The sequence below is a fragment of the Saccopteryx bilineata genome, chromosome 12 (assembly GCF_036850765.1).
Source record: "Saccopteryx bilineata isolate mSacBil1 chromosome 12, mSacBil1_pri_phased_curated, whole genome shotgun sequence".
Classification (NCBI taxonomy): Eukaryota; Metazoa; Chordata; class Mammalia; order Chiroptera; family Emballonuridae; genus Saccopteryx; species Saccopteryx bilineata.
The window spans coordinates 31962896-31986872 of NC_089501.1; the positions used below are offsets into that span (position 1 = coordinate 31962896).

Here is a 23977-nt window from a genome sequence, read left to right on the forward strand (position 1 = left end):
CATCTGCTTCTCCACCCCTCCCCCTCTCCTTCCTCTCTGTCTCTCTCTTCCCCTCCCGCAGCCGAGGCTCCATTGGAGCAAAGATGGCCCGGGCGCTGGGGATGGCTCTTTGGCCTTTGCCCCAGGCGCTGGAGTGGCTCTGGTCGCAACAGAGCGATGCCCAGAAGGGGTAGAGTATTGCCCCCTGGTGGGCAGAGCGTCACCCCCTGGTGGGCGTGCCGGGTGGATCCCAGTCGGGCGCATGCGGGAGTCTGTCTGACTGTCTCTCCCGGTTTCCAGCTTCAGAAAAAAAAAAAGAAAGAAAAAAAAAAAAAAGAAAAAAAAATTCAGTGGGGCTTCTGTTAAGCGTTTGGTCCTTCTCACCAACACAATTCAGGACACAACTCTGGGAAGAAAAACAGTATAACTAAAACAACTTAGCATCCAATATTTATTTCCAAGGATATTTCTTCATCTAATTTGTTGTTAGATAACAAATTCACCCCTACCACATCATAAACGCTGATTTTTTAATGGAATGCATTCTCACTGTGGAATCCTTTGCCTATCTTACTAAAATATTAAGAATTTAATACTTCAGTGTAAAATCAGTATCTTAAGTATCAAATTCTAATTATTAAGAGGGGCTTTTTTTGGGATATACAAGTTTTTTTTCAAAGTGGCTAAGTTTCTTGGAAGAGGAGAGGCTAAGTAGCATAAATCAATGTCCTGTTATTTGAAGGTTACTACAAAACTAACGAGCAACTGCAAATGCATGGAGGTAAAAACGTTTCTATTTTTCTCATGGGTGTAATTTCAAAACATTCTGATGACAGCTACTGGCTGTAAAACCTGTGTACAACATTTAGAAAATTTCAACAAAGCTTAATAATTAATGAACATCTTATGTCATTAATTTATAATACATCAAAGCTGCTTCCGTTTTCCAATGCACTGCTTAAGATTGTATCCAAAGGTCAATTAGCTGATGGTGACAACCCTAAAATTCCTTGATCTAAATGTGTCATATTCAGCCTTCTGAAAAATCCAGTCAACGTTTAAAAGCGAGTTGAAGGATTCTGGAAGCAGTCAGGCTACCTAACTACTTTCTGTAATTTGTGAGAGGCTCTTCCTGCAACTAGAATCGATGTTGAAATAGACTTCCTTCCATTGGCCACAACAGAAGAAAAAATTTATGATTAAGATTATTTTAGCCATCAAGATCCTCACTTTCTCTTTTCTATAAGATAAATTCTGGTGAATTAATTCGGTTTTCTAATTCTTTCTGTCCATAAGGAGCACCCGGTCTAAAACTTTGAACAAATTTGGTGAAATCAAGTTTTTTTTTTTAAAAGGAACTGAGTGAAGAGAGAGCTTCAAAGCATTCAGCCCAAACCATTTATCATTGGAACTTCTATCAACGAAGACAGACCACTTCATTTTAACTGGAAGGGTTCACTAAGAGAAACCTTGTACAGGACATAAACCCTTACCTTCCATCAGTTGTCACTCTGTACTTCCTAGTCACTTCCCCACAATTTGTCATAAAAAGTAATAAAAATTGTGTGCCTTTTCCCTTGTTCACTTGTCTCTGTTAATTTAATTCACAGGCTGCCAGAGATTTAACAATAAGAGAATAAAGAAAAAGTTTTTTTTTCTCTCCAACAACCACTTATAAAGCAAGAATATTCAAGGGGAAAAATTCTTCCACAGATTATTACCTAACTAGTATAAATAAAAGTACTAAAAGTAAGACAGTATCATGAATAATTGCTCATAATATAACTCAATAGATATTATCAGGTTATAAATATACACACTGATACTGATAGGTAATACACGAAAATTGCAAAAGGTACATTAAAGTGACAAGATTATGAGTAATTTTCCTTTCTTGTTTTTGCCAAACTTTCTGTAATGCTATATTATACTTTGGTAATTCCAAATATTAAAAAAAAAAAAAATAAGCGTGTTTACAAAAAGATGGTTGAAAAATAAAAATATTTTTTTTTGCCACTAGAAATTAGTTTATCTCCCTAATTCTTTACCAATATACCATTTATATATCACAAAAAAAAAAAACCCAAAAGAAAACAAGTCTATCCTGCTGTTTTTCATTTGCAAAGACTGTCTGAGATGTTCTAGGCGGAAAGGGTCCTCTGTCACATCTGCACCTCTCAGTACAAGCAAAGTTACAATTTCCTGGGTTGTGACTTGTAGAACCAGGCCTTACCCATCATCAAGGAACAACTGAGCTCACCCCTTGCTGTGAGGTAGCTGTCTTAACATACACTACACCAAAGCAAAGTCCAAGAATTAGCTCAGAATAATAATAAAAAAATTAACTACTTTAATCCTACAGAACAATTAATAGTTCCTGAAGAACAAAGCCCTTCTCTAGATCCGATAAAAACATATCATTTCCATTTCATACATTCTAAGGTGTGTGCAACTCTTAGATTCCCATAACAGGATTTCAGTGAATTTAGCTGTTATGGTTATAGCTCGTTTGATGTCTAAATAAAACTCTAAAACACTATACAAAATTGACACAACTGAGAGCGACCATAGTTCAAGGGCCCTTTCTTAATCCTAACACTGTATACCTTTAAAAATATTTAAGAAAATACATAAATATTTAAACGTATACTTAAGAATGTTTTAAAAATATGCCACACTCCATGTATTTGATAACTAAGAGAACTCTCACATATGTATAGATACAGTCATGTATGTAAACAGGTTTCACTTAGTTCTTTATGTTTTCACCAACTAAAATTCCTGAGTGACAGACACACTTGTTTAATTTTTTACCTTGACCACGACTATTGACTACTATTTATAGCCCTAAATTATAAAAACATCATACTTAAATGCTTTCATGTTTAAATTATATATTGTAATTATCAGAAGTAAATATAAAATTCAAATATTCAAAGCCAAAAGTCTTAATAAAATATTATATAAAATGTTAAACTTGGCCCTGGCCAGCTGGCTCAGTGGTAGAGCGTCGGCCTGGCGTGCAGGAGTCCCGGGTTCGATTCCTGGCCAGGGCACACAGGAAAAGCATCCATCTGCTTTTCCACCCCTCCCCCTCTCCTTCCTCTCTGTCTCTCTCTTCCCCTACTGCAGCCAGGGCTCCACTGGAGCAAAGTTGGCCCAGGCGCTGGAGATGGCTCTGTGGCCTCTGCCTCAGGCGCTAGAATGGCTCTGGTTGCAACAGAGCAATGGCCCAGATGGGCGAAGCATCGCCCCCTGGTGGGCATGCCGGGTGGATCCTGGTGGGGTGCATGCAGGAGTCTGACTGCCTCCCCGTTTCCAACTTCAGAAAAATACACACACACACAAAAAGTTAAACTTCGATTCAGCACTCTTTTAACTGTTGTGTTACAAAAGAAAAGGCATGAAAACTTCGCATTGTTAATATTAGATCAAGTAAGTGAGAAGCTTAAATATTAACTTGTACATTCCTGGTTCTTTATTACATGTTACTTGCTATTCAGGCAATGTTATTTTATTCTGTCTGTGATAAGATCCTAAGAAAAATTTATATAAGCTAACAGATTATGATCCAAAAATGGATTACAGGTCTCCTTTTTAAATATTATAGGTCTTGTAGACTAGTGCCTTCTAATTAAGAATGATGCTCATATATTAAAAATTTAACCTAAGTTTTGAAATTGGCTGTCGTTCAATGGCAAGTTACTTACTCACGTCACCTTGAGATTCTAAAAAGAAAAACTAAGTATAATGTCAAGATAGTATACCAACACATGTATTTTGTATTAAACCTTCAGTTCAGACAATATTCACTGGACATTGTGAATGACGCAGTGAAACGCTATGAAAAAAGGGCTGGTGGTTTTTAATTTATGATTTGCATCTCAGACTATAAGTGGTAAATCTTGGAAACTGAAATGAGCATCTTTAGGTTTTGTGACAATACGTGCTACCACCTCAAAGCCCTTCTTATTGATTTAAGTTCTCCCCTGTGCTTTCATTTTACTTCCAGAACATATCGAGCAGATCCTTATCTCTGAAACGTGGCCAGTCCTGTCTGGGGGCGTAGAAAATTCACTAGTAGCACCCATTTCCTAGAGAGAGAATTTTTCATGCCCTCGATACGTCCCTTCCAGGGCTCTTTCTTTATGCATACCTGTTCTGTGATACAGTAATAAGTTACTCCGTTTCACCTAAGATACTCTGCGCTCTCAGATGGTTTAGGTAAGTGAATGATGGTATTTAGAAACTTTAATTGCATTGATGCGTGTTTCAAAGACCACCTAATCTAAATACCATCAGCCTCAGAAAAGTACAAGTTATGAAAAATCAGAGATGCATTTTCTCTGGAGAAATTTCTACCAAATTTTTATACAGAGTAAAAATGCCAATTAGTATATTTTAAAAATTTGATTTCATACCATTTGAAAGGCAAATCATATACTGAGAGATATTTATAAAGAATTAATAACCACAAATATGTTGGTCATTTATTAAACATCTATTATGTTCCAGACTGTACTGGAAATGTTAAACACTTTGTCTCATATATTCATTCTTACAGTAAGCCTGCATGGTAAGCAATATTCTCCCCACTGTAGAGATGAAAACCAAGGTAAATGGCTAAATTGTGAATAAAATCCATATCAATTTGACTTTAAAACCTAGTATCTTAACCACCATGCTACATATTTTCTTAAAAATTTTTTTCCCTTAAAGATAGCATTAAAAATGTGCCTTATCATTAGTTATTAGAGAAATGCAAATCAAAACTACAATGAGATACCACCTCACCCCTGTTAGATTAGCTATTATCAATAAGATGGGTAATAGCAAATGTTGGAGAGGCTGCGGAGAAAAGGGAACTCTCATCCACTGTTGGTGGGACTGTAAAGTAGTACAACCATTATGGAGGAAAGTATGGTGGTTCCTCAAAAAACTGAAAATAGAACTACCTTATGACCCAGCAATCCCTCTACTGGGTATATACCCCAAAACCTCAGAAACATTGATACGTAAAGACACATGTAGCCCCATGTTCATTGCAGCACTGTTCACAGTGGATAAAGAAGATGTGGCACATATACACTATGGAATACTACTCAGCCATAAGAAATGATGACATCAGATCATTTACAGCAAAATGGTGGGATCTTGATAACATTATACGGAGTGAAATAAATAAATCAGAAAAAAACAAGAACTACATGATTCCATACATTGGTGAAACATAAAAACGAGACTAAGAGACATGGACAAAAGTGTGGTGGTTACCAGGGGTGGGGGGAGGGAGGACGCAGGAGGGAAGGAGGGAGAGAGTTAGGGGGAGGGGGAGGGGCACAGAGAAAACTAGATAGAGGGTGACAGAGGACAATCTGACTCTGGGAGAGGGGTATGCAACATAATTTAATGACAAGATAACCTAGACATGTTTTCTTTGAATATATGTACCCTGATTTATTAATGTCATCCCATTAACATTAATAAAAATTTATTTTAAAAAATGTGCCTTAGTTTTTTACTACTTTGGTTCCCCTCATTAATAACATTTTGTCAACTATTGAATGTATATAAAGTCATAAAGCTTTTAAATTATCATTTAAGGAAAGAACATGCATTGTTTTTTAGTTTCAAGTGAAACTATAGTCTGCTCTGTGGGTTAAAAGTCACTTTCTTGTTTACAAACTCATCTGATTATCTTAATTTGATTTGGCAGGTCTGACTGTTGCCATTTTATAGGAGACAGGATGGAATTCCTAGAGGTTAGAGGATTTGCTTGTAGTCACAAAGTGTTAGAGCCAAGTGTTGAAATGTGCTTTTAGATTCTAAAGTACATTTTATTTTCTTGACAAAGGTATAGCTTCTGTGTAAGTCTGAGAATGGCTAGTGTTTTTTGGGTGCTCTAACAAAATATTTATCTGCTAGAAATATATGCCAACATAAAATTCCTGGTAAAGGAACTTGAGTTTGCTCGGCTGTGTGATTTTCACTGAGTGTTGGAAAGAGCCGCCTCTCCTGAACTTGAGTTGTGATCTTGTTCAGGGCTCAGAGGAGGAGGGATCTTATTTGGCCTGAGACCTGGCACTTTATCACGAAATTACTTTTTTTAGAGTCTTTAATGTAACAATTCTTCACCAAGGAAATAAACTTTTTGGTTTTCTGTTCCGCTAGGCACATGGTTAATCAATCAATCATCTATAAGAGGAGATAGTAACAGTTATTGTTGACTTTTTCTTTCCTCTTACCAAAAGTTAGAACCACTAGTGCTTCATCAACCTTAAAAAAATCAGCATGTTCTTAGTTCAGTGAGACTCTTGATTTTTATATAAAACCACATCCTTGTTTCTGTTACTCTGTGTGTTTTATAAAGAGAGTAGATGTGACCTTTCCTACTTTGTTGCCCTATTGAAGACTAGAGATTGATCCATTAGTTTGATAAACTGATGTGGTACCTACTGGTTGCCAGGCTCTATTGTAGGTACTTAGCATACAGCAGTGAACAAAATAGCCAAAATTCCCTGGCCTCATCAAGCGTACATTCTAGCGTGGAAAAACAGACAAACGAACACTACTGCATCAGCAAGAGATAAGTCTAAGGTGAGAATAGGCCACAATAGGATAGAAAGCCTTTCTCCAGGACGGGAGAAGTGGGGTGAAGGGGGAGGGCGGGAGGCTACTCTTCTACCTCACCACAGTTATTCCAGAGCAGCTGGACGGTGCAAAGAAGGTCTGCTCCCGCAGCTCTGTGGACTTCCACAAACGAGCAGGGGGTACCCTGAATAGAACACAGCTCCCCCTTTCATCTCTACCCCCAAAAGTTATAGTTTTTACATTGAAATTTTAGTTTATGACTACAATAAGCTTCTATGTTTCCCACTTTTCCAAAGTCTACTATATATCAAATTAAAAGATGAAAATTGGCTTGACCAGTGGTGGTACAGTGGACAGAGTGTCGTCCTGAGATGCTGAGGTCCCAGGTTCAAAACCCCGAGATCGCTAACTTGAACATGGGATCATCGACATTGATTCCACAGTCACTGGCTTGAGCCAAGGGTCACTAGCTTGGCTAGAGCCCACCCTCAACCCCTGTCTAGGCACATATGAGAAGCAATCAATAAACAACTAAAGTGCTGCAACTACGAGTTGATGCTTCTTATCTCTCTCCCTTCCTGTCTCTGTCTCTCTCTCTCAAAAAAGGTGGAAATTGGACAAGTAAGACATAATCCAGCATTTTAGAAAAATTTAGTATTTTTAAACCACTTCTCTAAGATTTTTTTTGACCAATTTATCTGGATTTATAAAAAAATCCCCCCCTCTATTCAAAGTTTATCTATTGGACATTCAAGCACTCTTATTTTATCACATTTAAATAGGTCATTAGAAACCCATAGCTTATTATGTGTCACATATGTCTTATGCTAATACTTGAATACTATATAACATCATACTTTCTGCACAGAAAGGTATGTCTCTGTAAAATAGACTTGGTAAGTACAAAATGAATTTGAGGGTGACTTCCTGAACAAATACATATAATGATAGTACTGATATTTTCCTGGGAAACCAGGCATTAGGTGAAGTTCTTCACCTCTTATCTAATGTATATATGACCCTGCCAACTAGACATTAATTCCATTGTATAATGATGATACCGACACACTTACAGAGTATAAATAACTTGTCCGAAGTCACAGAACGCATGTCAGAGCTAAAAGGCAGTCTCAGATCCAGCTCCAAAGATCTTTCTAACATGCCACTCTGACTTTATGCTTTATCATCATACCAACACTGAACCACTTACTGACACCAAAATCCATCTCCTCACGGTTACTGGATACTGACATTATACATCACACATACTCCTCTCCTACATCAGATGTGTTTTTATAATACAATTTGAAAATATTACCTCTGAAAATGAATATATATATTTTAAAAGGGCAAGTAATTTAGTAAATAAAGCATATTTATACTCTTAGAAGATGATTAAAAGTGCCTCTCCCAATGGAAGTACATAGACTTCCACTGACGAGTTTCCTCTGTAAAGCCCACGGGAGAGGCACTGCTTGCATATCACGAAAGTGGAAGCACTCTGGTGAGCAGTTCTAAGAGAAAAATGCAGGCATTGTTTCTGGTAAAAATAAAAAAAGGAAAGAAAGAAAAAGAACTAAATAAAAAACCAAGAGGTAGGCAAGAGAAATATTATATTTCTTTTTAATGAGCAAAAAAAAAAAAAACCAAAACAAAAAACCTCCCCAAAACCCCACCACTCCCCACATACACCTCTCTAAAGAGGAAAGCAATCATTTTTCAAAAATCTTCCTGATCGAATCTAGACACCAATATTAGGATAACCAAGAAAGCATCGATAAATGATGTCTAACATTCTCTTTGGCAGCAGCATAACCGTGTGTGCAGCGTGCTCCTGCCTCAAGCCAGTGCTTTTCTTTAAAGAGACCCTTAGTTTAAGAATCTTAATTTTGGTCTTTGCCAAAGGAAAAAAATGTGAGAACACAGAAAATAAAGAGTAATGATGGTTTGACCTCAATTTTCATAGAGGCTCCAGGACAATGAAGACAGAAGTATAAATCCATCAGCTATATAGAACAGAACAAAGAACATTTCTTTTAATTAAAATTCCCACTCCTTTTTCTAAGAACATTAAAGCCAACAAGGGTTCCTCCCCCCCAAGTAAAAGGATCTATTAAAAGATTTCCTACTCTGTATCTGAACCTGTTGAAAGTGTTAATTTGTCAGAACTGGTTTACAGAGAGCCTGATTCCTGCATTTCCTTATTAAGAGCTTCAGAACACATGTTGAGCCCAAGAACTTACAGTCCAGCTTAGTGTCTTCCATCCTAAAATCCTTCTTTCCCGAATCTGCTGCAACATATCTGCATGCTTCCGTCCTGAGTGGGGTTCCTCAGCCAGGTAAAGACCCGAGAATCAGAGAAAGGGCCATGTCACCATCCTAAGTATTATCCCTCAGGGCTCAAGGTACACTAGGGGACAGCAAGGGGCGAGGAGACATACAACTCTGCAGCCACTGTTTTTTAAACAGTAAACTTGTTCACTGAACCAAGTAAAAACTGAGAAAGGCTTCTGTTCAAAAGAGCCAGTGAAGCTCAAATGGGTGTGGGCTGGGAGTAGGGGAGGCCTTTCCTGGTGAAGAAATGGCTGCTACACATCAGCTCAATCTCTGGGATTCGGGCTGGGGCCCCACACGGGATGTACACTAAAACCTGTATTAAAAACTTAATTGCTAACTGAAATCATTTCAATGCTATTTGCTCTGTTCCTGGATGCTTCTGCCTTATGGTTTCCTGATGTATTAAAAATGACATTTAAAACCCTGAAGATTATGGCTGATTTTGTTCTCATACCAAAAGCATCTGAAAAAGGCGATCATTGCAAACTAGTCAAGCAGAGAGAACTCTGGTCTTTTCTCCCTTCACTGGGAACAGACATGGAGCTGCAGGAAAAAAAAAATGCATGAAATGAAGTTTCACTGCCTTTCTAAAGGTCCAAAAGATTGACCTGCTTTAGTAAGGGTTGAAAATTCTAAAAGTCTTCAAAGAAGAGAGAAAGAATCAATGAATATAAATATTAGCGTTTTAGAAATTACTTCTTGATAAATTATTAGTCTTCAGAATTTATCTGTTTTCAGTCATTGATAAATTGCATTGTAAACTTTGAATTCTATCACAACTTCACCTTTGGCCTGTCTCTAAAAGGACTTTTTGTCTAAGGGCAGGCATAGAAGGAAACAAAAAAGGATAATGTTAAGTCCTCATTGTGCCCTCATCGAGTTTAAAAACATGAGACATGGGGCCAGAGTACTTTGATTAAAACCAATGAACTTAATGAGTTTGGGGGAGCAATGGGCCTGCCTTGGAAAATAAAATTACTTGATGTTTAGAAGAAAATAAATCCTTTCAAGCCTTTCTGACTTGAACCAGTTAAGAAAATGGACACATAGAATAGCAAACATGTAGGAGGATCAACCACCCACTTGGCAATGAACCTTCTTTTTTTTTCTTTTTTTGTACTTTTCTGAAGCTGGAAACGGGGAGAGACAGTCAGACAGACTCCCGCCCGACCGGGATCCACCCGGCACGCCCACCAGGGGCTACGCTCTGCCCACCAGGGGGCGATGCTCTGCCCCTCCGGGGCGTCGCTCTGCCGCGACCAGAGCCACTCTAGCGCCTGGGGCAGAGGCCAAGGAGTCATCCCCAATGCCCGGGCCATCTTTGCTCCAATGGAGCCTTGGCTGCGGGAGGGGAAGAGAGCGACAGAGAGGAAGGAGGGGGTGGAGGTGGAGAAGCAAATGGGCACTTCTCCTATGTGCCCTGGCCAGGAATCGAACCCGGGTCCCCCGCACGCCAGGCCAACGCTCTACCGCTGAGCGAGCCAACCGGCCAGGGCGGCAATGAACCTTCTTAATGCCCTTGGGGTTACATAGTAGGAGCCAGTGGAATGCCAGGTGTATCCAACACTATGCCAACACCTCTAGGGACCCAGCATTGCAGCTGCCCAAGTCCCATCACTCCCCTTAATCAGTTGCTTTCATTTTCAAATGCAGCCTGTATAGATATAGATAATATCTCCAGGGCAGGGTTTCCAACCTTGGTACTACTGGCATTTTAGACTGGATGATCCTCTACTGCGGGTGGCAGCAGCGGAGGGCGAGGGGGCCTTCTGGGCACTGCAGGGAATTCAGCAGCATCCCTGGCCTCCCCTGACATATCTAATAGCACCACTGGCACACACGCTCCTCCCAGAACGGAGCCCATCAAAAAATGTCTTCGGACAGTGCCAGTTCCGCTAGGAGGCAAAATTTCTCCTGGTTAAGAAAAAAGAAAAAAATCACAGGTCTAGTTTCCAAATCCATGGTGACTTATTTCCCTTGCTTCCCCTCCGAACAAGGCTAGACTGGGGGAAGTAATCGGACACATAGAATACCAGTGCTTTCAACTTTCGCACTGTTCTATTGTTCTCCTCAGGAAACCTTAATGTTGCTGAGAGGGATGTGGGACTGGCTCTACAGGAAATGTTCTCAAAGCTGGGACAGGAGGGCATAACCATGCCATATGTACTTCCCTGTGCTCACGTTTGGTACAATAGCTGGGATAGACTCAAATATTGCCTAAATGTCAGAAGAAGTTGAAGAATTCTCTAACTATGCCCAATTGAAGCAACCAAGTCCAAGAGACAGCATGATCACTAACATACGGAACATGCTGGCTATTAAGCTCAGGAATTTTGAGGCATGTTATTAAAATATCAACTTATTTCCATAATCCCACACTCATAAATTCAGTTGGGCACCAAACTATAGGGACTGATACCTTAAATTTTCTAATAGGTCATTTAAACAGAACCAAGACAGGAACCATGAATGTATCAAGCAAACAAAAAGTAATGCCCATTAGCAAATTAAAAAATAAAAATAAACAAGCCTTCATTCCCCCCTTCTAAATCTATATGTTCTTCAGACTCAAACGTAACTAGCTCAGTTTTCTGTTTTCCAGTTCACTGAAGCAGCCGCTTTGGGGGACAGAAAGTTGTTACAAGAGGCTCCAAACTGGTCTTTAGCCTTCCAAACCTTAACCACCAAAAAACAGTCATCCGAACACAGCGGAGATGAATGTTTCTAGAATGCAAACCTGGTCGTATAACTTCTTTGAATGTCTCAGTCTCCCTTGGGATCCACTCCAGCCAGCCCCTTGAGCATGAAATATCTGCTCTTCCTGACCTCACAGTGGCTTTTCTGACTACTCAGCGACACCACGGGCTGCTGGGCCCCTCTGCCTCCTCCTGTCTAGCCTTACAGACAACTGTATCCGGCCGCTTTTCCTGGAACTCAGTTTTCCTGTCACTGGCAGTTCTGTGCACGTGGCCATGTGAAGCGCCATCTCCTTCATCTGGCTAAGTTCCATGACTCTTGTTAGGTATCTCCACCTTTATCGCCTCCCCAGGAAGCCTCCCCAGGGCCCGCCCTGCCGTCACACCTGCCCACCGCACTGTGATCAGCAGTGTGCCTATCTGAGATGTATACATGGGAAAGAGAAGGGCTAATGGAAGACAACTCTGCCTTCTGAAGTGGAGATTCCTCCTCCCACACCACAAACACCAATCAAAGTACCATAATTAAACTTACTGATGGCCTGTTCTGTGTCAGATATTATTCTAAGGGTCTATATATACATATGAACTGTTCTAATCTCATAGCTACCTTATAATCATGGTGATTTTATGCCTGAGAAACTCCGATACACAGAGTAGGCCGACTTGATGAACCTAGTCAGGGGTGGACGCTACCAGCCTTCTAACTGGGTGACTTTTCACTTCTGAGCGCCCAGGAAGCATCAGGCCAGAGTCGCCTGCTGAGGAGAAAAGACTAGTACCACGAGGAGAGAAGACAGGCAGAGAAGACAGGAGGTGACATTGTGTGGAGACAGTGCCCCGCTCTTCCCTTAGGGACAACAGTTTGTAACTAACTGGGGGGTATTCATCCCGAAACACAGCTGAGCGCTGACAAGAGAGGAAGGAGAACAAAGGGTTTTGTATATGACACGTGGTTCAAGGAGGGGTCAATGATCTCGTGCATGGAGCAGTGGGTCCCCTCAATGACACCTCATCTGATCCTGTATCTGCACAGTACCCATCTCAGAAAGAGGCACGTTCCCAACACCGCACATCACTGCTGCTCTTTTCTCAAAATTAAGGCCTCAGTGTGTCATCCCACTTTCGGTTTCCCTTTTTGACACATACCAAAAATATTGTAAAATTTAAAAAGTAATAAGTACATAGATCCTGAGAAATTAAGGGTAAGAATTTTTTTTATTTTTCTGAAGTTGGAAACAGGGAGGCAGTCAGACAGACTCCCGCATGCGCCCGACCGGGATCCACCCGGCACGCCCACCAGGGGGTGATGCTCTGCCCATCTGGGGCATTGCTCTGTTGCGACCAGAGCCATTCTAGTGCCTGAGGCAGAGGCCATAGAGCCACCCTCAGTGCCCCGGCCAACTTTGCTCCAATGGAGCCTTGGCTGTGGGAGGGGAAGAGAGAGACAGAGAGGAAGGAGAGGGGGAGGGGGTGGAGAAGCAGATGGGCGCTTCTCCTGTGTGCCCTGGCCGGGAATCGAACCTGGGACTCCTGCACGCCAGGCCGACGCTCTACCACTGAGCCAACTGGCCAGGGCAAGGGTAAGAATTTTTAAAGTCTATATTATGTAATAATCATCTCTAGCAAATATAAACTCTGGTAAATGTTTTGAAAGGTGAGTTGGTGAATTACAAACCTAACTACGGAGCAGTCTTAGGAGAACTCTGAGGAATCTATCTTACTCCATTTTTTAGATGCTTATTCATTTCACTGAATACCTGCTTTTCTCACAGGCCTCCTCAAAGTGCGCTGTGATCGGGATGATGATTCATCAACTCTTCGCTCCAATCTGAGTCCCCACTGTTATCCTTAAATGGCAGAGCGCCCTGTCTTGACCTGGGACCATGGGGAGGAGGCTCATCTCCTTTAGTATGTTCTCTGCCATCAAATATGTAATTTGTCACCCTGCTTCTTCTTTGTTACTTTTTTTCTTCCTATTGTTCCTTCTTAACTTTTGGCTACTAATAGAGAAATCAGTTCTTATAAAAATAGAAATTTTTAAAGTGCAGCAAGAATCCTATGAGATTATAAAATACATGGTAATGTTTTCTGCTTGTTTTTTTTTCTTTTTTTTTTTTTAAACAAAGCTTTATTCCCCAGGAAATCGTGTGATCCGGCATTGTTCCGTATTCCTCAGAAAAGAGGGGAGGGGTGTGTGTGTAATAACAAATATGTCAATGAATATATAAATACACAGATGAAGACCTAGTTGTTCTATAAATAATTGAAAGAACATGGACAGGCTGTGTTTTAGACTAGAAAAGGTATTACACTTCTTGTGAATTCTCATTATTTACAGGAATTTAAAACGCTTTCCTGCAGACTTTAAAACATTTTACGCACACAAAAAGAATCACATATGCTTGATTTGATGAATGCAATTATCAAAATGGTACAGTTTAAAGTCTTGGTGTTTGGTTGAATTTAGTGTTTACCTAAACACTAAATTTAGGTAAACTCTTTTGTCTGCTCTTTTTAGAGGCAAATGATGAGGAATAGATTTCACTTGTGTTTTATTTGTAGTTGTGGAAAAGGAAAAGCAGAGGATCATTTTATAAAGGAACATGTTTTTGCTGAAAAGTTTAAAAGCTAAAAGCCATACAGATTTGGCATACATAATGAATTAAAAGACCCAGCTCACTCAGGTTTTTAGCTGCTGCAAAGTGGTGTGGATCATGGTGAGTCTTACATTGATTATACAGGAACTACTACTCCTAACTAATCTCCAGTGTCAGCCCAGGAAAACCACAGTCTATGGCTTTCTCCAGACCCCCTTGTCAATCTTACTTCTTGATTTTTCCACTTCCGTGTTCAGAAGCTGTGAGTGCAGATTGGGGAGGGTATTTGTTTATATTCAACCTTCACAATGCACCCAACACTCACTTTTACTTACCTTTCCGATTATGATCTTAACCCAATCTCTGTTTCCTTTGGCTGGCTAGTCCCCAGGTGCCACAATCTTGAACGATGCTGGAAAAGGAGGACCTGCGTTTTCAGCCCCACCGTATAGCACCTTGGACAGGGACAGAAACTACCAGGGCCGATTATGAGGAACTCGGTTAAAAACGTACTCCATGGAGGACTGTTCTCTTTAGGAGATGAAGTACAACATGCTTGTCTGTTTCTCAAAGGCCACTTTTACGCTAACCTGGAATTTTTCATGCTGACCTCAAACTGCAGAAACAAATTTCGTTCGGGTCTAAGTCTCACAGGAATGGCCCAAACTATACTGTTTACCAAACGGTAAGAGATCCCTTTATTCTACCTCCATGCCTTTTCGCTCCTCCCATAATCTTCTTCTCAATCTCCGTCTTCAACTACTATTTGCATGTCACCGGCTGTACCCAGCTCTCTTGTGGCACTTGTTGTAAGGCACATAAGTTTGGAGATATTTACAGTGACGTTATTAAAAATTTTTAATGCTTAAAGCAACATGTCTTACTAAACCTTTCAGCAAAATCTAGTTGTCCAGGCTGCGTTATTGGGTCTGAAACTTCCGGAAAAGATCAATTTGCTTCTTTCAATGGCAAGAGTTTCTGCCAAAATACTCTACACGCATATTTTTTACTTCTCAAAAGTTGAAATGCCCACTTCCATGTGGCAAACTTACAACCAAATATTATTTGAACTCTCCATCTTTTGTTGTCAACTCCTGCAAGTTAATTACAATGTATTTCAGAGGGGATTTCACTAACATGAAGGATTAGTAGGAAAGCCCGACAGCTGGAATCCTGAGCTACATCAGAAATTAAAATAAGGAACTTGACCTAGTTTCAAAAGGGACATTTGTTAATTTCCTTTACCCAAACCAATACAATCTTTCAGATATTTACCATCAGCTAAAATGTTTAAGTTATTGCAGGGAACCAAACTATATTATCTACATATGTAAGAAACTCTTGTACGAAGCATCTTAAATCTTTGACTTATACACCGTGTGATGTTTCCTTTTCTGTATATCCCAGGCCGTGGAAATTCACTCTTTTTCCCCCACCAACTAGCCTGAGACACTACAACATCCTCTGTGAGTAGCAGCCAATAATTCCATAATGAAGTTAGGGAACGTCAAGTGTGATATATCCCAAGTACAAATTCTTATAACCAAACTTACAAGCATGGTTAGACTATAAGAGATGTGTGGCAGTGTGGGATATCACTAGGAAATGAACATTCAAGTCTTGTAGAGTTTTCTGCTGTTAAACAGAATAGGGCTTAGCAGCCTACCTGCTATGTTGGGCCAACAGCCTGGACTCAAACCAGTATCATTACTTAGTTTCTACCTTTAGCTTCCAAACTGGCTTCATTCATCACTGCCAAGTTTTTTCCCTTCCATCCTATGATCTGTCAGGTCAGAGGCCTTAAAAAACAGCTCCAGTGCTCAACATTCCCCTGCTCGGACACCTACCACGTCCCCCAATTACCTGCCAAATTAAGGCCAGTGCAATATGTTTCCACCTACCGTGGGATTCTTTCCCCACCACTCCCCAATTACCCCATGTTTTTACAGAATGGCTACATTTGCTATTCCTTTAATCTGCCTTATGATTTCCTTTCCTTTCCTTCCCCTTCCCTTCATTCTTTCCTCCCTTTCTTTCATTTCTGCCCTTCTTTCCACGTGGAATGTCTCTTCAATCATCTCTGTCAAGTGTTCCAAATACTTCAACAATCAAGGCAAATATCCTCCATAAATTCTATCTTGATTTTCCCAAACAGAAGCTCTTGTCCTCTTTCTATGCCACAAATACACCATTGGATGGGGCGAGTTATCAGACTCATCCACCTATTTCCTGGAAGAATATGGGTGTAGTTGAAGCTTAGGGAACAAGAAATTGCAATGACCTAGCTTCTAGTATGTGGGTCAGTTTTCAGTGGTATTGGGGTATATATTTTAAAAGATTATAAATTAAACTATAAATATTAAATGTAGAAAATAAAAAATATAAGCACAAAATATTTAAAATAGGCTATAATCTCAAAATTCTGACATAACCTCTGTCTGTTTTGTAAATTTTTTCAAGTTCTACATGTCTCTCTATATAATCCAAAAAAAAAAAAAAAAAAAAAAGAGAGATCTTCATGTAATACTATTTATATTCTGGTTATCTTTCCAAGTCAAGAAGTATGTTTCTAAAATACCTTTATTGATGGTTATATAATACTAAATTATATAGAAACACCATAATTTATGTAGAAGATTCCCAAATTTTAGATTAACTATTTTTTGATACTATAAACAAAGGCTGCCTATGGAGTTGTATGAATCTTTCCAGATCTAAAGGATAAATTCCTAAAGAGAATTGCTAAATCTTTGGTTGGAGAAATTAAAAATGTTTTAAAATCAATAAATGATTTATTTCACCAAAGAGAGCCTTTTGAATTGCTCCTTATTACTAGTCATGACTTGTCACTAGTTCACATTTATTTATCAAGTTCTTCCAGACCCTTCCATCAGTAGCTGTATATATTTATAATATATGAGAGAATTAGACTAATAAATAAAGTCAATGTCAGGAAGAAAATAACACTGGGGGTCGGGGTAGGAGATGTTAGGTAGGGGGTCAGGGAAGGCCTCTCTGAGGAAATAGCAGTGCAGGCTAAGGAGGACTTTTCATTCCAAAGACCAAGGAAAGAATATTTCAGAGACCAACCAAGGGAATAGTAAGTGCAAAGATCCTGAGGCCAGAGTAAGCAATGAGTATTAAGAGAATTAAAGGAATTGTAGTCCATAGAAAGGATTTCATAGTAAAATCAATGGGAAGTCATTGGAAAGTGAAGTTTTAAGCAGAGAAGTGCCAGGATCTAACCTACACTTTTAAAAGTTCACTCTGGCTGCCAGTTAGAGATTGGCTGGGGACTGAGTGCACGGAGGAACCAATTGTAGAGGCAGAGACCAGTTCAGACACTAATTTTTATTTATTTGTTTGTTTATTATTTATTTCTTAAGTGAGAAGTGGAGAGGCACAGAGACAGACTCCTGCATGTGCTTTAACTAGGATCCACCTGGCAATGGGGATGATGCTCTGCCCTTCTGGAGCCATTGCTCTGTTGCTCAGCAACTGGGCTATTTTTAGTGCCCAAGGTGAGGCCATGGAGCCGTTCTTGGCATGCAAGGCCAACTTGCTCCAATCGAACCATGGCTATAGGAGGGGAAGAGAAAAAGAGAAGAAAGAGGGGGAGGGGTGGAGAAGCAGATGGTCACTTCTCCTGTGTGCCCTTACCGGAATCGAACCTGGCACATTCACACACTGGGCTGACACTCAAACCACAACCCTGGTGTATTGGGACAACGTTCTAACTAACCGACTACCTGGAGAAGGCAGACACTAATGTTACATGGTTTGGATCAGGAATGGTAGTGGAGACAGACATAAGCAGAGGAATGTGATATACTTTGGAGGTAGTGCCAATACGGTTTGTTGCTGAACTCAGTGTGAGGAGACAGAGGGGCATAAATCAAACATGACATTTAGTCACTTGGTTGAACATTTGAGACAGAGCTGTCTGAGGACCAAGAAGGTTTGAGGAAAAGTATCAATATTTAGAAGATGTATCAAAAGGTAAAATCTTTCAATGTGATAAACAGAGGTGAGACCACACCATTTCTCTATATTTTACTTTTTATACTACACTTCAATCTAAAATTTCAATAATTACTTTCCACGTCAAAAAAGCTCTTCATATTCTGTTTATATTACTTTTTATACTACATTTCAATCTAAAATTTCAATAATTACTTTCCACATCAAAAAAGCTCTTCATATTCTGTTTATATTACTTTTTATACCACACTTCAATCTAAAATTTCAATAATTACTTTCCATGTCAAAAAAGCTTTTCATAGATGTACCAAATATGCTTACTTTCATCTTCTTGCACAGTTATTTCAACTTTTCATTATACCTTTACACATAAAGCTTTAGTTGTATAATGGATTGTAAGGAGAATTAATAGGCCAAAGGTACAGTTTTAAGGACAATGTCTTATGCACTGAGCTGCCCGGCTAGGACCCATAATGCTCTTCTTAATTACTTATTCAAAAGCTTGTACTATGGCCTAGAATTTACCAAGAGTGAGCGGTGAGTGACAGTTTCCCAAAGAGGGGTTCTGAGACTAAGTGCATTTGGAAAATGGTATAAACTGTGTCTCCTTTTTTGAGGAGTTATAACATAATAATTATATATTAAATGTTTTGGGGAATCTTATAGTAAAGTAAGCAATTTGATAAGGGTTTTCCAAACTTACTTGACCAAGGACTTTTTTGCTTATTAATCTGGGCTAGTTCTGGGATATATTTTACAAATGTCATTATTGTATGTTTACAGGTTATTTTACTGAAGGCTTCTCTGTAAAAAAACACGTAAATGGTATTGTTTCAACATGACATTGTTCATAAAATAGACACAAATGTAGCAGTAAATTCTCTTTGTAGATCAAATGTCCTGGGATAAGCACAGTGATAGGAAATTTAGGGGAAATCAAATTTAGAAGTCACCTGACTGTCTCAATAGACGGTAACTAAATTTGATGAGTTACTGATCATCCCCACTGACATTTCTTATTCTTTAAAATATGAATCCATAATGCATTTTTACGATGGCAAAAATAGATATTAAACTCCATTAGCAGGCTCCACAAGTCTGTTGCGGATAAACCTTTTTTCCTCTTCCTATAACCCTGTGAAACACCAAGTACATCTAATGGACCAATTAGAGTGATAAACCATCACAGCCTGCTCGTTGCTACAGCTAAACAAACCGTTCTCAGAACAAGGACAACTGATTGAGAATGAAAATTCTCTCTACCAAAGCCAAAGGGAAATCACAAACACATGCAAAATTCTAAAAGTTATCTTTGTGGGGAAAAAAATCGTGGTGTGGGGATAGAAAAGGTAAAACACTGCATTCAAATCCTTCATAAAGCACTATGGTATGAGGCAGGCAAAACCACGCAAACCAGAAAGGAGGAGCCCTCCCTGGCAATCGCCAGAATAAGACCAGGGCCACCAGTCTTTGGGTGATGGGTATGCAACATAACTAAATGACAAGATAACCTGGAAATGTTTTCTTTGAATGTATGTACCCTGATTTATTGATGTCACCCCATTAAAAAAAATAAAAAAAAAGAAAAAAAAAAAGAAAAAAAAAAGACCAGGGCCACCAGAAGTTGCAGCCGCCTCCCAGGAGGAGAAGCCGCACACCCGGGGGTGACAGCTGGAGGTCTCCTCTGCAGTCCTCTGCATCTCTAATAAATCATTTGAATATACCTACTTTGCTTTTTCCAAATTAAACCCTCTGAATATAATTTCGCTAATAGCAACCATATGGGCAGCATCTGTAGCTTTTCTCAATTCTGATTTTCATAGGCAGAAGACACACAGACAAAAATAGCCGCACAGCCTGTGAGAGCCACTGCAGGCTGACCTAGTTAGATGCAGCAGGCCGGGTATATCGGAGTTGGCTTAATCCCGTCCAGCCTGAGAGGCTGCCGCGCACCCCAGCGCTTGAGCAGTAGGGTTCACTGGGTCCTCACGGTTTATGCATTTATAGTTGATGGGTCACACTTGGGTCTCTGAAACCATTTTAGTGTGGACCTGACTGAACCACCTACCAACATCCCCAAATGAACTCTGAAATAGGGAGAGATTTTTGAAATCATCATTCTCAAAACAACAAAGATTTAAATGAACAAACCACAAAAATGCCTTAACTGTGCAAGAAAATAACTTAACTGTGCAAGAAGATGAAAGTAAGTTTAATACTATTAAACTGCAAATGCTAAAACAGGAAAAATATCTGTAACATAGGTGACCAGGAAAAGGTAGGTATCATTAATTTATAAAAAGATTAGATATCCCATAGAAAATGGCAGAAAAATAAACATGCAGTTCACACACACAAAAAAGAAAAATGCTAACAAACATGTAAGAAATATTTAACATCACTGGTAAATCATAGAAATGCCATTTAAAACAATAAACTATCATTTGTGTGCCCATAAAATTGACAGAAATCTCAAAAATAGGATATAACTCTTAATTGTTTTGGAAGAATGTTTCAAAAATGCTTCTGCCACTAAGCTAAAAGAAAATATGTTGTAAAACCACAATATGCAATAATACAACTTAGTGAATAGACACAAAGTTTACAAAGGCCAGAATATAGAGCAAAATGTTAATATGGCTACATGTAGACCGTGGGGGGGGATCACAAATGATTTTTTTAAATTTTGTTTGTTTTTCTTAAGTGAGAAGCAGGAGAGACAGACTCCCACATGCGCCCCAACTAGGATTCGCCCCACAAGCCCCCTATGGGGTAATTAATGTTCTGCCCATCTGGGGTTGTTGCTCCATTCTTTGTTAAGGGAGCTAATTTAGCGGCTGAGGTGAGGTCATGAAGCCATCCTCAGCACACGGGGCCAACTTGCTCCAACTGAGCCATGGCGTGGGAGGAGAAGATAGAGACAGAGAGAGAGAAAGGAGAGTAGGAGGGGTGGAGAAGCAGATGATCGCTTCTCCTGTGTGCCCTGGCTGGGGATCAAACTCAGGACACTCACACTACAGGCCAACGCTCTATTGCTGAGCCAACTGGCCAGGGTCTGGGATCACAAATGATTTAAAGACAACTTTAATCCTTTTCTAAATGTCTCAATATTTATTATTTATCTTAATAGAAAAATGCACATTACCTTTAAAATACTTAGGCAGTAACTAGTGAGGGATGCCTGGAGACCTTTCTGGTCATCGTTTTCTGCGCTCCTGCTGTTAGTGATGGCAGAAAAGTTGTCTGAGGTTGGACAACTAATATGGGCGCTCACTTCTTACGCTAATATGATAGCTGAAAGTCCTGTTAAGAGGCATACTTATTTTGGGAAAAAGGCCTCTGAAAAGAAACCTCTCAAAGCAGACAAGCCTTAAGAGAAACAGGCAGTTTACCCTTTTTTTACTTTCACATTACGTTCATAGTTAGAAAATTAGAACATTTCACCATAGGCCAATTTCTATAAATGATTTCATTTTCAAAATCCCTTTTGAAAGTTTCAAGTAGCTTCTACATAATATTCCTATATAAGCTTTCTCAGTTTTGCAAGGAAAGAATAAAAATGCTAAGTATTAACTTCTCACACATTTTGATTCACTTTTGAATCTGAAGATGGTGGTGACACTACTTTGGCTGTCTTTTAAGAAAGATATTCTTTCTTTTTTTGAAATCATCAAAAGTAGTAACTCTAATTTATTTTATAAATAGGATGTGTTCCACCACCACCAAATTATCACTAACATAAAATATTACTTTGCTTATAAAATAGAAAGCAGTGTCTCTTCCAGTTAAGAAATGTTGATTTATTGATTCTTTTTTTAAAATTAATGTATTGATTTTGTTTTTATTTTTATTTTTTTTTGTATTTTTCTGAAGCTGGAAACGGGGAGAGACAGTCAGACAGACTCCCGCATGCGCCCGACCGGGATCTACCTGGCACGCCCACCAGGGGCGACGCTCTGCCCACCAGAGGGCGATGCTCTGCCCCTCTGGGGCGTCGCTCTGTTGCGACCAGAGCCACTCTAGCGCCTGGGGCAGAGGCCAAGGAGCCATCCCCAGCGCCCGGGCCATGGAGCCTCACTGCAGGAGGGGAAGAGAGAGACAGAGAGGAAGGAGAGGGGGAGGGGTGGAGAAGCAGATGGGCGCTTCGCCTGTGTGCCCTGGCCAGGAATTGAACCCGGGACTTCTGCACGCCAGGCCGACGCTCAATGTATTGATTTTAAAGAGAAGAAGGGAGGGAGAGGGGGAAAGAGAGACAGAAACACTGACCTGTTCCTCTATGTGCCCTGACCAGGGATTGAACCCACAACCTTCATGTCTCAGGGTCATGCTCCAACCAACTGAACTATCCTGTCAGGGCTGATTTATTGATTCTTGCCATGTGCCATGGTAGGCACTTCTTAATTTCTTATATGCTATGAGAAATAACTAATAATGAATGCATTATAGAAGACACATGCAATATATAGCTAGGAATTTTTTAATTCTAGGCATGACCTGAGTCAGGCTCCACGATGACCATGCTTACTGTCACTGCTGCTCTCTTTTTGCATTTTCTTGAGATTTTTTATTTTAATAGGAACAAGTCTCTAGTAGGTTCTAATGTCTCTGGTCAACATCAAAAGTGGTTCCAGATTAAGGCCATTTCTCTACCTCCCAAGGATAAACTCTTTGTATTTTTCATGAGGCTTCAGAATTCATTCTTCTACCTATGAAAAAAATACTCAGTGCCTGGTGTGCTGACTGGGAAGGAAATGCATAAATTCATTTACGTCCTGAAAAGCAACTCAGGCATCTTCAACTGGGAAAAGGTAGGTCTTTCTAAGTTGCTATTAACCAGAAAATGCCTGATTAACATCAGCCCTTTCATCTCCAACATTAATGATCCTGTCCTTTTCTTTTCCATTGTAGCCTAAGCGTATAACCTCATTTTACCTCTCCATGCTAATAATTCATTTTACTTATTACTGTAGAATCCCTGGGTCATTAAAACGCTCTGTAACTTCAGATTTCTTAACTGAAGACCCACATCCCGCAGACCCACCCTCACGGCATTCTCCAGTTTTCTACCACAGATGGATGTAAATGCCGCAGGGTGACCAACTTAAAAAGAATGCCAGCACACTGGAACGCAAAGGTACAGCAGCGGTGGCGAGGGCAACCCAGCAGACCTTCTTGATCTCCTCATGGTTTGAAGATGATGAGGAAAAGAATAAGCAATGGGTAGTGTGTGCGCGGGGAGGAAACATCATCTGGAGAGGCAAGAAAAATCTAAACACTGAAATAGAAGACCATGAAGAATTGAAAAGGACTGTTAAGACAACTGAGGATATCATGAGAAAGAAGCTGATCTGTGATTAAAGCCAACGGTAACATGTAGTCCAACCTGATATCTCAGGAGTTTCACACTTATTTCAGAATAACATGATGTAAAACTACATAAATGCTACCCTCAACTAAAAGAAAGGTGTGTTCTTAATCAAAAGCCAGGTAAAGTGTAGCTCCCTTTGCCAATATGGCTTTCTTTCTTTCTTTTTTTAAAGGTTTTATTTATTCATTTTAGAGAGGAGAGAGAGAAGGGGAAGGAGAAGGTAGCATCAACTCCTATGTGCCTTGACCAGACACATATTCCAGGTCAATGCTTTATCTACTGAGCCACCAGAGGTCAGGCAATTTGGCTTTCTAATCTGAAGATATTAAATCTGTTTTTCATAGTCTGGTTGTATAAAATGTTGCCAAGGCAACAACACAGTCCTTTAAAATAAATGAGAACAGTGAGCTCAGGACATCCAACTT

At 39.8% G+C, this 23977-nt stretch overlaps 1 protein-coding gene across 8 annotated transcripts in view; it reads right to left on the bottom strand.

Annotated features, from left to right (window-relative positions):
- MAP7 (microtubule associated protein 7) overlaps positions 1 to 23977 on the bottom strand; it is a 177536-nt gene that overhangs the window by 97947 nt on the left and 55612 nt on the right. Inside the window, exon 1 of one of the 8 annotated variants that reach the window (XM_066248135.1) lies at positions 8814 to 8969. The exons of the other annotated variants lie outside the window; for them this stretch is intronic. Within the exon in view, the coding sequence (XP_066104232.1) occupies positions 8814 to 8835 (22 nt within the window). The 5' untranslated portion in view covers positions 8836 to 8969. Of the gene's footprint in view, positions 1 to 8813; positions 8970 to 23977 lie in introns of those variants that run through there. 8 annotated transcript variants of the gene reach the window in all.